A 13791-nucleotide genomic window follows, 5' to 3' on the forward strand; every position below is an offset into this window, starting at 1 on the left:
TCTGCTAGAGGAGGCACATAAAGCAAAGAGAAACACCGTGTTGTCATCTGCATAACAACAGATTTCAAGGCAGGAACCCGGGACCGACTGAGGTCTGTGAAGTTTATTCTCTCTGCATGCAGGCTTGTTATTTTTCTGTGTACAGGGTCAAACACAGAGGGTAGCTTTGTGTAAGCGCGTGTATTTTTGCATCACTTGCCTTGTGTTTGTTCCTGATGCAGATGGGAATCACTTCAGGTTTTATCCGGTTTGAATGACAAGAGGCATGAAGCACCCCAGAGAGCACGAGTGGTGGAGTATACCAGAGTAACAAGAATAAAAGAAATGCTTGATTGTTTTTCTCTTTGTTGTTTTGGTTTCTGGATTTGCAACGTGCAGCGTTTCATCAAGGCTTCGTTAGCAGAGACCGCAATCATTGCCTGCACGCAGCCACAGGAAGCACAGAGTATGTTCAAAGGCAGGCAATGTTGGAAATGTGCAAAATGCATACTCCAGATTCAATCACTAATCTTTTTTAATTTTATTTGATTTGTTGTCAGGTGGATCCAATGACAAGCTCGTGCACCATTCAGAAAACATCTGCCAGTATATCAAAAGTAATTATGCAATAAAAATTCTACTGCTTGTTAAAGATCTGCTAACCTGAACAATAACAGAAAATGTATTTTTACTCACTGATGTCATTAAGAAGTGACATCTGCCCCTCTTCAACACACTGAACGTGACAGGAATTTAATTTGAGAATTTACTTTAGAGAACTGGAAATACGCTGCCTACTGTTTTATTTACAGGGACTCTTTCTTCAGTAGAAATGTGGCCTTTCACTGTTAGATTTAATGCTGTGAGTAAAAAAATCTGCAATGAAACTGTAAAAATTCAATCTCAACCTCAGCAGTCAAATTGGAAGTCTTTAGTCGGAAGTCGGATTCTTTAACAAAGTGAGAATACAAAAAGCACACAGTGAAAATATGTAAAGCCCTGCATTCAAAATTAAACGGTCTGTGTGTAATCCATATTCAATATATTCATATTCTGCTGAGCTCGTCAGGGTTCTGGTATAAATTAGATGGGTGTATGACGTAACCAACAATTTCAGCTGTCTGATAAACGTAGTGGAGTAAAAAGTATTTCCTGCTGAAATGTAGTCAAGTTTAAGACTGAAGTTGCAGAACATGAAATTCGACCTACCAAGTATAGAATTTAATTGGAGAAGCTGTGCAGGTGAGTATGAGTTTATGTTGCACATTTATGTATCAACTTGCATAAACTTTAATTATTTTTACAGAACCTGTGGACAAACATTAAAGGTGACATATTCTCCTCTTCTTCAACCAGTTTAAAGAAGTCTCAGAGCTCCCCAAAATCACGCCTATAAACCCCTCTATTTCAGCCCTGCTCAGAACAGGCTGTTTCTGTGTCTGTATCTTTAAATGTAAATGAGCTGTGTCTGACCACGCCCCCCTCTCTGGACGGGCTTGGGTGGCTCGGTCTTTCTCGCTCCATGCCCTATTGTTTACGGGGAGAAGGCAGACTCAGAGGGCAGAACAAACACCTAGCTGTGGGAGTGTCACCCACCTGGGGGAGGGGCTACTGCCCTTTGTGATGTCATGAAGGGAAAATCTCCAAACGGCCTGTTTGAGCACACATTTTCTGAAAAGTGGAGCAGGTAAAAGACGGAGAGGATGGCCATTTTTTTCAAAATTGAAGGGTTTGTAGACAGACTAGGGACACACATTAGTGTTAGAAAAACATGGTGAAGTGGATTTTGCATAATATGTGACCTTTAATGGAGAGATGTCAGAGTGGGGCTGCTAAGAGGGAGCACGCCAGAGCTGTTGGGGGTTCAGTGCTTTTCTCCAGGGTACATCAGCAGTACTCGGGAAATGACCTGGCACCTCTCCAGCAACCAGACCAACTTCTACACTTTGGTCCGCCCCCGGACTTGAACCGATGACCCTCCGGTTACTGACCCAAGTCCCCACAGACTGAGCTACTGCCGCCTGCATGAACAGAGCTTACCTTTATCATCATTTATGATACGTGGCTCTTTAAAAATCAATTTTTAAAATTGAAAAAAAATACATTTTTGTAAGGTAACTGCGCAAGAATGCATCGATGACAAGAAAAGCCACAGCTCAGGGCTTTGCAGCATTCCTCCGTCAGAAATATAAAAATATTGATTCTGATAGAGTGGCACAAAAAAGAATAGACCCAATCAATGCTACATAAAAAACACTCTTGAAGTGTTTGATACTCAAAGATTGCACTCAATTGATTCTCTCCAAATACAGCCATCCAAGGCTTTTGTTGGATGCTGGCTTCACAGAAACCATGCCTGAGCCACTGAATGACGTCAAACCCTCCTCAAGAGTCAAACGGAGCCTTTAATAAGTCGTCTGTCGAAAGCTTTCATGCTCCTGCACTGGTTTGTTCAGATGTAAAAACCTGCAGGCCCACAGGACAATACTCACCATAAATCAGATACAAGGTAAGCAAAACTCTCCTGCTGAGAAATGAATTCACCCTCCTGTCTTTCTCAGCGATTAAATATCTGTTCAGTTAGAGCTGCATCATTCTTCTCTCCGAGAGATATCTGCTAACTGTCACATGTCCGACCTTGATGCATCTGGATTTGATGGATCAGTGTTTTTACAAGACAAAGTGATGCAGCTAAGAAACGTGTGAATTAAAACCCAGGCCCTGGTTTAAACATTAACATCCCACTTTTTTTCTGTCATTGTGATTCATAGTTCAGTTTTTTTTTTTTGCAGTGTTTTACATTTTTTATACGTTTTATGGCACACTTCTCCGCTGTCATTAATAGTCTGTCTATATCAGGAGTACTCCCAGGGGTTCTCAGGACTTTAAATGCTTCTTAGACTTTCTTGCTTCTGTTGTATTTCTGGGTGGCAGACAGTGTGAGCGGAAAAAAAGGACGGACAACCAAGCTGCAGATTTCTCTTTTTCTGAAAACACACAAAAATAACAAAGACAATATTTCTGCCATCCTTTATCAAACGTCCTCTGCAACAACCGTGTCCTCTAAAGCAAACCACAATCCAACTGACAAGGGAACGTGTTGGGCCAAAATGTTTATTGTAATGAATGTACAAGCTAACAGCTAGCCACATTTAGCATGATAGTTGAGACTCTGGTTGTTGCACATTCTGTCATGATTTGTCGTCATTTGTCTGTGACTTTAAAAAGATCTTTTGTTCTGTTCCAGGCCGACACAGTCCTGACTACAGGTCTGGTATGTCTGCATGCATATAAGCATCTTTAGCTGAAAATGCTGCTACAGTGAAACTCCACTGTAGGTCGTCAATTCAGCATTTCTTTCTTAATGTTTGATCGAAAGAGGTTTGCAGAGGAAGTGTTTTTTGTCTTTCCTTTTATATTTGAAGAGGAGGATGTTTGACAGGAGAAAAACGCTAACAGCAGACGAGATGTGTAAATAAATAAAAAAAACTCTCTTTACACCAGGTATGATAGGGGAAATGTGTCGACCGTTCTAGCATCAGCGTGGTGAATCAGAAGCAGAGCATCTTTAACTCCCTTACACACTGAGCCACCGTGGCACACAGTCTTTTCTCCGTAGCAACAGGCTGACCCCGTTTCTATGGTTATGATGTCCCTTCTGCTTTTCTTCCAGGACAGCGAAGGCGAAAGGGAAGAAAAGGGAAGAATAATAAAAAAAAAAAAAACAGGGACAGGAGTATGTGGGCACTGCTCAACCTACAGCAGGTGGTTCACCTGTTCAATGTGAGTGTGGAGTAGGAGGAGAGGAGGAGAATTCCTGCATGTGCAGCTCAGTTTACGTTGTATCAGTGTCGCATGGCGTTAAATGGGTTGGAGCAAGTTCAAAAACAGAGAGAAGATTTAGCATTCAACCCTTAAAGTGGAACCTCCTGTGAGCGGCAGCTGGTGGATGACTTTGTTTAAATCACCAAAACAACTTTTTGTCACTAAGTGAAAACTTCCCTACGGTGTTTGCTGATGTTTCCCGTTTCGAACCATAATGCAAACATTTCTAACAAATTTTTGCTCTTGCCGTCAAAGCTTTGATTGTTCTCCATCTTTGACATCTGGGAGAGGATCCACGGGACGGATTCAAAACCGGGACGCGAGCTTCGAGGACTACAGCCTCTGTACTGCAAAGGGGGCAAAACTTCAGAACTCTCTGCCCACTGGCATAAAATTAGAAAGCAACAGTAACGCTTTTAACAGAGCTAAGGGGGCTAAAATCAAAACAACAGTGCTCACATGAACAGCTTCTGACTGGTTTATTGTTTGATCATGCTGCCTTTGCTCTACAGTTTATGTCTATTTATTTATTCTCTCCTTATTGTTTTCTCTGTTTTATCGCTTTTCTCCCTATCTTAATTGTTTTCCTTTCAAAAGCCTCCTGTGGACCGGTGTTGAGAACTAGCATGCAATGCATCTGGTTCGTCCAATGTATCTGTGATGTCCATGCCAAATAAAGTCTATTATTATTATTACATGGGCAGGCAAACTAACCACTCGGCCACCAGCACCACTGCAGCACAACTTTTACTTCTTTATTAAGAAATAACTTTAATTTACCAAAAACATTTGTTTTTTAGGTTGCTTCCTCCCCCCCCCCCCCCCCCCCCCCCCCCCATGTGGCAGATTGCAACAAAGAGACTTCATAAAATGACAGTACGCAGTGCCAAAAACAACCAGTTTTCCCGCAGAGGGACGAGCTTTGATCAAAGAGTCTAGAGTTTTAAACTGATCAGTAAAAAGTTCCAGTTTGTTGACTTTTCTCCCCCTCAAAGACAAGAAGTTAAAATGCAGCCTCCAGGTTCACCCGCCTCACAGCTTTCAGCTCTGAATACCTCCTGAAAGACAGCTTGAAAGGCGGCGGTGTCAGTTCGAGCAGGATTTCAGGGGGTTTAAAACCCTCTGAGCTGAATGAATAAAGCTGATAAATGATGTGGAGGGTGATTTTTATTTCCAACTTCTTCCTCTGCTTCTCCTTCTCCCCTTTTCTTCCCCTTCCTCTCTCCGCTCCGTCCCTTACTCTTTTTCTTCTTCCTCCATGCTGTGACCGCCTGCCGTTGCTATGCGACAATCTGGGTAACGAGAATCATTATTGAATAAGTCATTAACTTAAGGCAATAGTTCAAGAGAGGCATTTCAGACCTGGAGACATGATCTTACTCCTAATTTACCAAGCAGACAGAACATCGTAGGCATGACTGTGTGATGGAGAGAGAGAGAGATTTTCTGGTGCCCGGCCACTCACTGCGATGAGTGGTTATGACAGCTGATGATAAGTGGCAGCCAGACGCTGATGCAAAACGCCGCCGCTAAGGCTTTTCTCCCTCCTGGTCCCCCGAGTCCAGAGCCACACCCTGGCTCTTGACCCTGAGTGACCCCTGGAGCAATCCAATTCCATTTCCTGCTGCCAGCTGCCCTGAATGATTACTCTGACTGACTCCATTCATGGCAGAGGAGTGGAGGAAGAGGAGGGGTGTGTGTGTGAGGAAGCTGAGAGTGTGTGTGTCCATTCGTCTGTCAGGGTGTTTCCTTTGAAATAGACACACATTTTGTGCCTGAACAATTCACGCCGCGTTCATGTGCATGGGATTCTGTGCATATGTGTGTGTGTGTGTGTGTCGTCTTTTATTACCGGTTTGATTTTGTGTCTTGGAGAGTCCCCTGGCAAAACAAACACAGACACCAATTAAAGCTGCTGCAGTGTCTCAGCCCCTTTTTACATCGCTAATAAAGCTCCTGTAGAAGAAGCTGCTTCAACCCTTCTCTTCCTGCTTTTTTCTCTCGGCTGCAGCTCTGCGTGAACACACTTTTATCTGCATCGGTAGTAGGACCCACGCTGGCCGTTTCACAGGATGCAAGGTCTGTGTTTTTTGCGTTTGGTCTATGGATTTATTTATCGTTAGAATTTCACAAAAGAAAGAATCTGAATCTGGTGACAGCTGGAGGATTGTTTTTATATTACCGAGAAGAAAGGAGGGTGTGGACATGTTGTGAACCAGGATGTCCAAAAAGGGTCTCTGACCTATTGGGAGTTGGGATGACGTCTGTGCACCACAAACACAATTATTTACCATTTCTGTCTCCGCAAATCATATCTGCTTAAGTTACAAACATCAGGATACCTTATAATTGCATATCTTTCAGACTTAATTATTTCTAGCCGATTACACATTGCAACCCTGCAACAGCACTCTAACAAGTTTCTGCTGTCATTACACGTTTGTTCTTACACATTGCATCTGCAACAGAGAAAATTGAGGTCTCACTGCGCGGTTTTCATAGTCGCATGATGGCGTTGCAGAAGCGCAGGAGTCACGACGTGTAAACTCAGGAGCTTCACATACACACACAGTCTGACATTCACACACACAGCTTCCGTCCTGCCTCCTCCAACACTACACACTGCCACTTTCTCCCCCCCCCCCAATTCTGCCTCCATGCGTAACACATTGCATTTGAGGTGTAACAGTGTGGCAGTGACACCCCCCACCCCTCCCCCCTCTTGAATTGGCAAAAAGATGTATCATGTAAGGAAAAATCTGACAAATCCGATCTGTAGCGACACAGCCCAATAAGCTTATTTGTAGACAGGTCCTGCCTCGGGTAGATCTCCAATCATATTCTAGGATCATGTGGTGGCACTTGGGGTGGCCAATCAGATTTCTTTCGGGGGGGGGGGGAGGGGCAATGCCAACCCCAGGATAAACCCTATAAACCCTGCTGCTTGTAGCCACATTAACAGTCTTTACTCTTGCACCACTTATTTTTTTGCAATCCTGGAATTAATTTTTACCTCAGAAGTCGATGGTTTCATGTCATTATTTATTCCAGTCTTACTTCAAGGCTAACTGATGTTTGTTTTGCTTTTGACTAATCCCTGTACTTCAAATGCTGCATTCTCTTTCTCTCAGGAGCGGGTCAGGGTCTAACCAGAACAACAGCGTGATCACCAGCTCCTGCTGTTTACTCAGGCAAGATCCTGACCCCTAAAGCCAAATGTGTCCTCAGTACATTACTTAAAACATACTTACTAACTCTGAAAACAGTAAATGAATGAGAACACTTGAATGCCGACATGAGGAGTAAAGCTCTTTGAATCACTGGAGGACTAGAAAGTACAAGTGCAATGTATTTAACGTTTACCATCCAGTGAGGACACTACAGCAGCTGATTCAACAGATGGGTGTGTAGGAGTAACTGGATAAAGGAAAAACTTACCTGAATGGAAATGGCAACTGCAAAGTCCTTTCACAGCACAAATACGTTTTAAACTAAAACTGAGAAAAATTGCAGAAGTGTAAATGATATGCTGTGTGCCGTGCCATGATGTCATGACATCAGGGTCATTTTAAGTCAGCAAATTTTGTCAAAATGGATTGATTGGTGGATTGATAATCCCTCATTGCACTGTTCTGTGTCTCAAGGTTCAATTTGAATGTTTAGCATGATTAAGTTATTGGCTTTTTAGTCACTGTCCTCACTGGATGGTAAAAAATGATCACTGCGTTCAAACCATTAGCGCACACTGTTGGCAAAGTATTCTATGAAGTGAGACCATCAGAAGGAACTAATCCCATTCATACAACACGCCGGCGACGAAGCAGTGGGAGCAATTTGGGGGTAACTACCTTGTCCAAGGACACATCGAACGTGTGGCTGCAGAAGCTGAGGATCGAACCCTGGGTCTCCTGGTTGAGTGACGACTGACTCTACCAACTGAGCCACAGACGACCCTGTGCGGGTTTAGAGAGGCTGGAAATTGGAAAACAGAAATATTGGCAGCATAACAAAAGATTAAGGCAGAGATTAAAGGAACTACTATTAGGCTATCATTAAATCAAATCACTCTTATTACTCGTTTGATTTGAAAACAAAGACCTCACAGCCGCTTTGTGTTGTTAAAAAGTCGTTATTTATTTCCAGGGCTATTCAAACACAGGCGAGGTGAGTTTCAAAATGAGATGTTTTTCCCACATTGTTACAGACAAACCTCCATGTCACCAACACTGCAGCAGTAAATGTCAGGAGGTTCTCTCCAGACTGAATCATTATAAATGAACATCGCCGGGGAGAAATATATATTCTGAATCTGAGCTGGCTTCCCTGCAGACACGAGTCTCAGAAGAGCCATGAGTGCATCGAGGGCTGAGGTTTGATTTAGGAGTCTGACTTTCATGTTTTCCATACTGTGAAACTCACTTTCCTGCTTTCCCTATGCCACGCCGCTCTCTGCAACCCTCACAAACTTAACCCAACACGCTCACAGCTGTTCTCTGAAAAAAAAAAAAAAGTCAATCTGGGGAGATGAACAAAAATCAGCCTACTGGAGCAGATGAGTCAGAAGTTAAAGAAGTGAAATATCATCCATTTCTAAAAAACACCTGTGAACCATGGCGCTAAAAGAGGACAAGAAATCAGGTTAATATTTCAGCAAGAGGGCATCCGATTGGCTCTTTTTTAATGATATTATCGAGGCGAGGGTGAGCGAAGGTCGCGTGGAGGATAATGCGATCCTGCTGGCCGTAAGCACTTCCGATTACAAAGGCTGCACAGCACAGCATTCAGGAAAACACGCTTGTTCATTCACAGCATCTTCTGTCAGAGCAGCAGGACATCCATTACTCTCCCTCGTCGTGAATGTATGTCAAATTTCACTCCAGTAGTGCAGCTGGAGCGATTTGGTTTTTAATAAGAAGGTGTTCCCGGCTTGATTATTGCAGTAGTTGAAATGTTTTGGGTTTTTTTTCTCTCTGACTCTCAGGCCTCCCACGAGCAATTAAATAACACCAATTACCAGGAGAGCGTCCCTCCAGGGGTTTGTTGATTCTCTCTGTCTCACTTTGTTTGTGTGCATTGAAACATCTGTAGCCCCTCAGAGTGTTTAGGGTAAACGGAGCATCAGACAGCGGTACATAACCACAAAACCTAATTACACCTCCTGCGGTATACTGTTTCAACAAATGGGAGCAAACACAGGCACAGTCAACAGCATTCTCAACACAGATTCATGCATTTGTTGTCTCTTGTTAAACCAGATCTGCACAGCTCTGCTGGCTGCTATTCAATGATGTGTTGTGTTCTGACAAGGTGCAGGCAGGACTAATGACTCGCAGCCGCAGTGTGCACGCAGGCCTTCAACATACAAGCCTGCAGCGGCGCGTAAAAACACAAGTTCTCTGAAATGGCAGCATCATTAGGAGCAGTGATGCAGGAGTAAACAAAAAGTCAGGTCAGAGATCGTCAAATAAAAAAGGCAGACCAGCAGCCATTCAGAGAAATGTAATATCTATTTCAGGAAAGCATAAATCATGTTTCATTTCAAACCAAGACATAAAGTAGTTCCTACTCGAAACAGGGTTATCCCCAAAGTCTCAGAGTCTTGTTTTTTATTTATGTTGTAAGAGATATAGAAGGGCTGACTTTGCAGTTCAAGATGCAAAAAGAACAAAATGAGATGGAAGTTTGAAATGCAGTTTGAATGCAAAAAAAAAAAAAAACCTTGTTCAGTCAGTGTGGAAATCTTTTACAGTCTTCCCTGCAAACTTGAGGGTTTAGATTTCAAAGAGTGTGACATGAGTTTTCTGAATGCAGTAGGTGGTGATTTGTACGTATTAATCCAAAGAAAAAACTCCCGCAGAGAACACAAAATCTTTCAAAATCTTTCCTTAGTGTGTCGAATTAAGAGGATGTTGAGCTAGAACCCTGGGAGCACAGATTATCTCTCCTTTGAACTTAACGTATTAGTTTAAATATTAATACAGCACTAAAATGCCCATATGTATATGGCTGCTGTGTTTGCTGCTCTCCCTCATGCTGACTGTAAAGAGATACGTTCCAATGAATGTGTCCAATAAAGTTAAAATAATGTTTAGCCTGGGCTCATGAAACAAAGAAGTTATCTTAGAAATACATTCCAAATTCACTCTGTGTGTATTTCCAGGACAGTGTTTCTATGCTGAGTTGCAGTGTGGTGGACGATGATGACACAAAGATGGACGTTTCCAAAATCAAGGCTGCATACAGACACACTTTGACCGCACATGAAAAAAACATAACCTCCCCCAGCCTGGCGATGGAGGGTCATCCATCAAACATCTGAACCCAGCTTGGACTAGCAGTGCAATCAGGTTGGCGGGTCAAAGTGGCCCGGTTGCCGTTGGAGACCAATTCTTGTTCGCTTTTGGTCGCCAACTCCACAAACTGGGTTGTACATTTATTTAAAGAGATGAAATGATCTTTTTTAAAGGCAGCGCAATCAGGAAAATCTGTGATTGAATGTTTACAATTCCAATATTTTATTTGCAGTGGTTGTTTTTTTTCCATAACTGAATGTGAATGTGGATTTAATAGGCAACCAGAGACTTCCTGAAACCATCTGTGAGGGTCTGTGAAGACCCTGACAGCACTTCTGTTGTAGTTGTTGGAATTAAGTGTGAATGAGTTTTAACACATAAAAGACATAAAACCACTGAATTAAAGTCTTAAAACATTATTTTATGTCACATTGTTTAGCTGAAGTGGGCTGCATAGCGTCTTCAATAATCAAAACAGGGGCGTGTCCAAGAGAGTGGGACTTCTGTTAAGATCAACTATTCTGGCTGTGTTGCAAAAGGCTGCTAGAAGTAGTTTTGGTACTGAACCAATTCCAAGAAATGTATTTTTACAAATTAGACAGCGTGCAAGAGTTTTTTAATTTGTGACTTTGAACAAACCTTTTCTATTTGAGTCCTTAAAGAACTAAGCTTAGAAGATTTATATGTTGACTCTGTTTGTGTTTCATAAAAGTAGATCTGATAAGTAGAAATAGAAAGGGCAAACAAATTAAATGAATTAATGTGTGCTCACTAAAACTTCATGGCACCCTTTCATAATTGTCCCAGTTGGGCCACCGCAGAAAAAAAAAAGTCTGGACACGCCCATTGCTCAAAATAAAGGATGACTAAACCCTATTGGCGGTTCTGGCAAATAAAGGCCGATGCTTGGTTCTCAGCCTGGCCATCCTCCCTCCCCCCCAAAGAAAATACTCAAAGCTCTGGCAATTGTATATCACAAGCTGCCATTTTGGCCAATTCAATTAATGCAAGGCAAGCTGACATTCCTGGCAGATTCTTTTTCTTCTTCTTCTGAATGCTGTATTTCTATTGTTACCTCGCCATCGCCATCGACCAAGAAAAACCAAAACATTTCCTGCTGTGCTAACATTCCAGTGATGATAAAACCTTGTCTTTAAGAATTGAAAACCCCCTGTGCAGAGTGTTGTCATCTCAAACGCTTTCCAACAAATGTTTCTTACGCTGATATTTCTGGGTTGTTTTTTTTTTTTAAATGCTCACCTAAAGAGCATCATGCAGATACAACAATGCAGAAGCAACAGGTCTGTTTTTAATGAGCACTGCTGCGAATCCAAAATGTTGAAACCTTGTATCAGCATTTTGTGAATGTTCAACAGAGGACTTTTGCGATTGATATTGTATTTGGAGTCGATCTCTTCGCAGCCAGTGTGGACAGAGGGAACCACTAAAGCAAACAAAATCTCTTTCAGTACACATTAGGGCATGGTAGAGATGTATTAAGACAAACTTGAAACTAATGTGAACCTGCCCTTTAAAAAAAGTCCACGTCCACCTCAGCTTCCAGAAATGAAAAAAAAAAGGCATTTAATCCCCCCACACATCGTCTGTTATAGGAGAGGCTGTTTGGATTTCTTAAGTACTTTTCTCAGTCTATACATTCAGCTGAGCACTTCTAAATCCTCATCAGCCGCTGACAAATGGGTGGGGCTGGATCCTGCTCTTAGACTGATGGAGCCGTACAACTTGGCTGCGTGTTTGGAATAGGCGAAGGCTTTCCTCCTCATCATCTCCCCCTTCCACATGGAGATCATGAGCAAGGTGGAGAGGAGCACGCCCCCTAGGGTCAGCAGACACAGTCCCGCAATCACACACCGGTCCAGGTGGGCCCCGACCCGGGCTTTCTCCCTCTCCAGCCTCTCCATCTCCCGGGCGGAGACGCTGTCCGGGTCCACGCGGACCTCCCGGGGCACGGTGTAGGATATGGCGACCAGAGAGATGCCCGTCACCAGGCATGTCACTGCGATGATGAAGCCGTAATCCACAGACTTCCCTGAGCCGTCAGAGGAGAGGTCTTCATCAGACAAAAAGTAAAGTTCCGGGTACTCCTCCTCGTCTTCCTCCTCCTCCTCCTCCTCCTCCTCGTACAGTTCACTTGAGGAGCTCTGACTCAGTCTGCAGGTTACTGAACTTGTCTCAATCAGCCGGACATCCTCCTCCTCCTCCTCCTCTTCCTCGTGTTGCTGTTTGCACGTGAAGGCAGTTTCTGTTTCCCCCTCCAGCCACGCGGCTTTCCGGGTCTCTGTCCACGGTGCTGAAGCGTCTCCTTCGCCGGGACGCAGCGACTTTCCTCCTCCTCCTCCTCCTCCTCCTCCTCCTCCTCCGCTGCTGCAGCTGAGCTCGTGGATACTTTGATTCTTTAAAAATAGGGAGGTGTCTCTTGGATCCGAGTGATCAAAGTAAAACAGTTCCAGATCAGCCATTGAAACATGGGGTTAGTGAAGCCCATGCGTCCGTCTCTGCACAGTAAAAAAAGAAGAAAGAAAGATAAAGAGGCTGTACGGAGATATATAAACTACCTGATGCTTTGTTTCTGCACAAGCAAAAATAATATTACACCTTCCTCTCATCTCTTGCATGCACCGAAAGCATTTTTAAAGTCTTAAATTAACTCAGTAAGACTTTACCGTGCGATTCTTACGCGGAATGCTGCTCCAAAACAAAGGCTGGATGAATCCCTGCAACGCGATTCTGAATCTCAATCCGCTCTCTGTGCTTCAGTAAGAGGTTGTGAAGGGACAAAACGCGGTTAGCTGTAGTAGTTACCTCTCTCCCCGTCTGTGGCTGCTCGCTCCCCGGCTGCTTCTGCTCCCTGGTCAATTAGAGGGAAAGGTTTGGCAGACCCCTCCCCTCCCACGGACCGCGCTCCGGCAGACCGCCTCTGATTACCGAGCTAGACTGGAGGCACGAGGCGGTAGACTGCATGTGGGCACGATTATGGTTCTCATCACACACTCCATAAAAAAAAGGAATTAAGAGCAGAATCTAATGGGTTAATTAATTGTCAATACAGCGCTTTACTAGATCAGTTAGGAACTTTTGGGTCGCGAGGTTGAGTTGAATCTGCTGGTGCGTCAGTTAATGGTGTAGTCACGGTTTCCTCTCTTTCTAATTAACAATCAAGACTGCATTAAAATGCAAATAAGTGATAATGGACCCCGTGTTGACAACATCAGCTACAAATGGTCTCCAGATTCTCACTTTCTATTAAGTCTCTGGGAACAGATTATAAATTAAGTACAGCTCTGCCGGCAGCTCTATGAGGCTGCACCACGGATTGTACACTATGAAACATGGACGTAGCTTCAGGGGAATTTTTGAAGCTGAACGATGACAGACGCCATATTGAAAATGATGTTCCAGCCTCAGTTTTTCTGGACACAGGCAAAGAGGTGGGCTGTAAGGCTCCCGATAAACCACTACAACGGGGGCCGCTTGCAGTCATATCAGTCACACCCCTAATTATGCACAACTCGTATCCTTTTCAAAATAATCATGGATGGTGGCGCAGTGGTTAGTGTGCACGCCCCATGTATGGAGGCTGTAGGCCCTCCAAGCGGGCGGCCCAGGTTCAAATCCAGGCTGTGGCTCCTTTCCCACATGTCATTCCCTACTCTCTCTCTCCCTGATTTCCAAT

General features: G+C 43.6%; 1 protein-coding gene and 1 long non-coding RNA gene across 2 annotated transcripts in view; one reads left to right on the forward strand and one right to left on the reverse strand.

Moving 5' to 3' along the window:
- Nucleotides 1-13791, forward strand: part of LOC132990656 (uncharacterized) — a 316893-nt gene that overhangs the window by 264884 nt on the left and 38218 nt on the right. The window lies entirely within an intron of this gene.
- LOC132991267 (transmembrane protein 74) lies at nucleotides 11534-12946 on the reverse strand. The gene is made up of 2 exons (XM_061059951.1): nucleotides 12782-12946; nucleotides 11534-12613 (listed from the first exon to the last, which is right to left on the reverse strand). Exon 2 carries the CDS (start codon nucleotides 12575-12577, stop codon nucleotides 11756-11758), a length of 822 nt encoding a protein of 273 aa, XP_060915934.1. The 5' UTR covers nucleotides 12578-12613; nucleotides 12782-12946; the 3' UTR covers nucleotides 11534-11755.

The sequence above is a fragment of the Labrus mixtus genome, chromosome 16 (assembly GCF_963584025.1).
Source record: "Labrus mixtus chromosome 16, fLabMix1.1, whole genome shotgun sequence".
In the NCBI taxonomy this organism is placed as follows: Eukaryota; Metazoa; Chordata; class Actinopteri; order Labriformes; family Labridae; genus Labrus; species Labrus mixtus.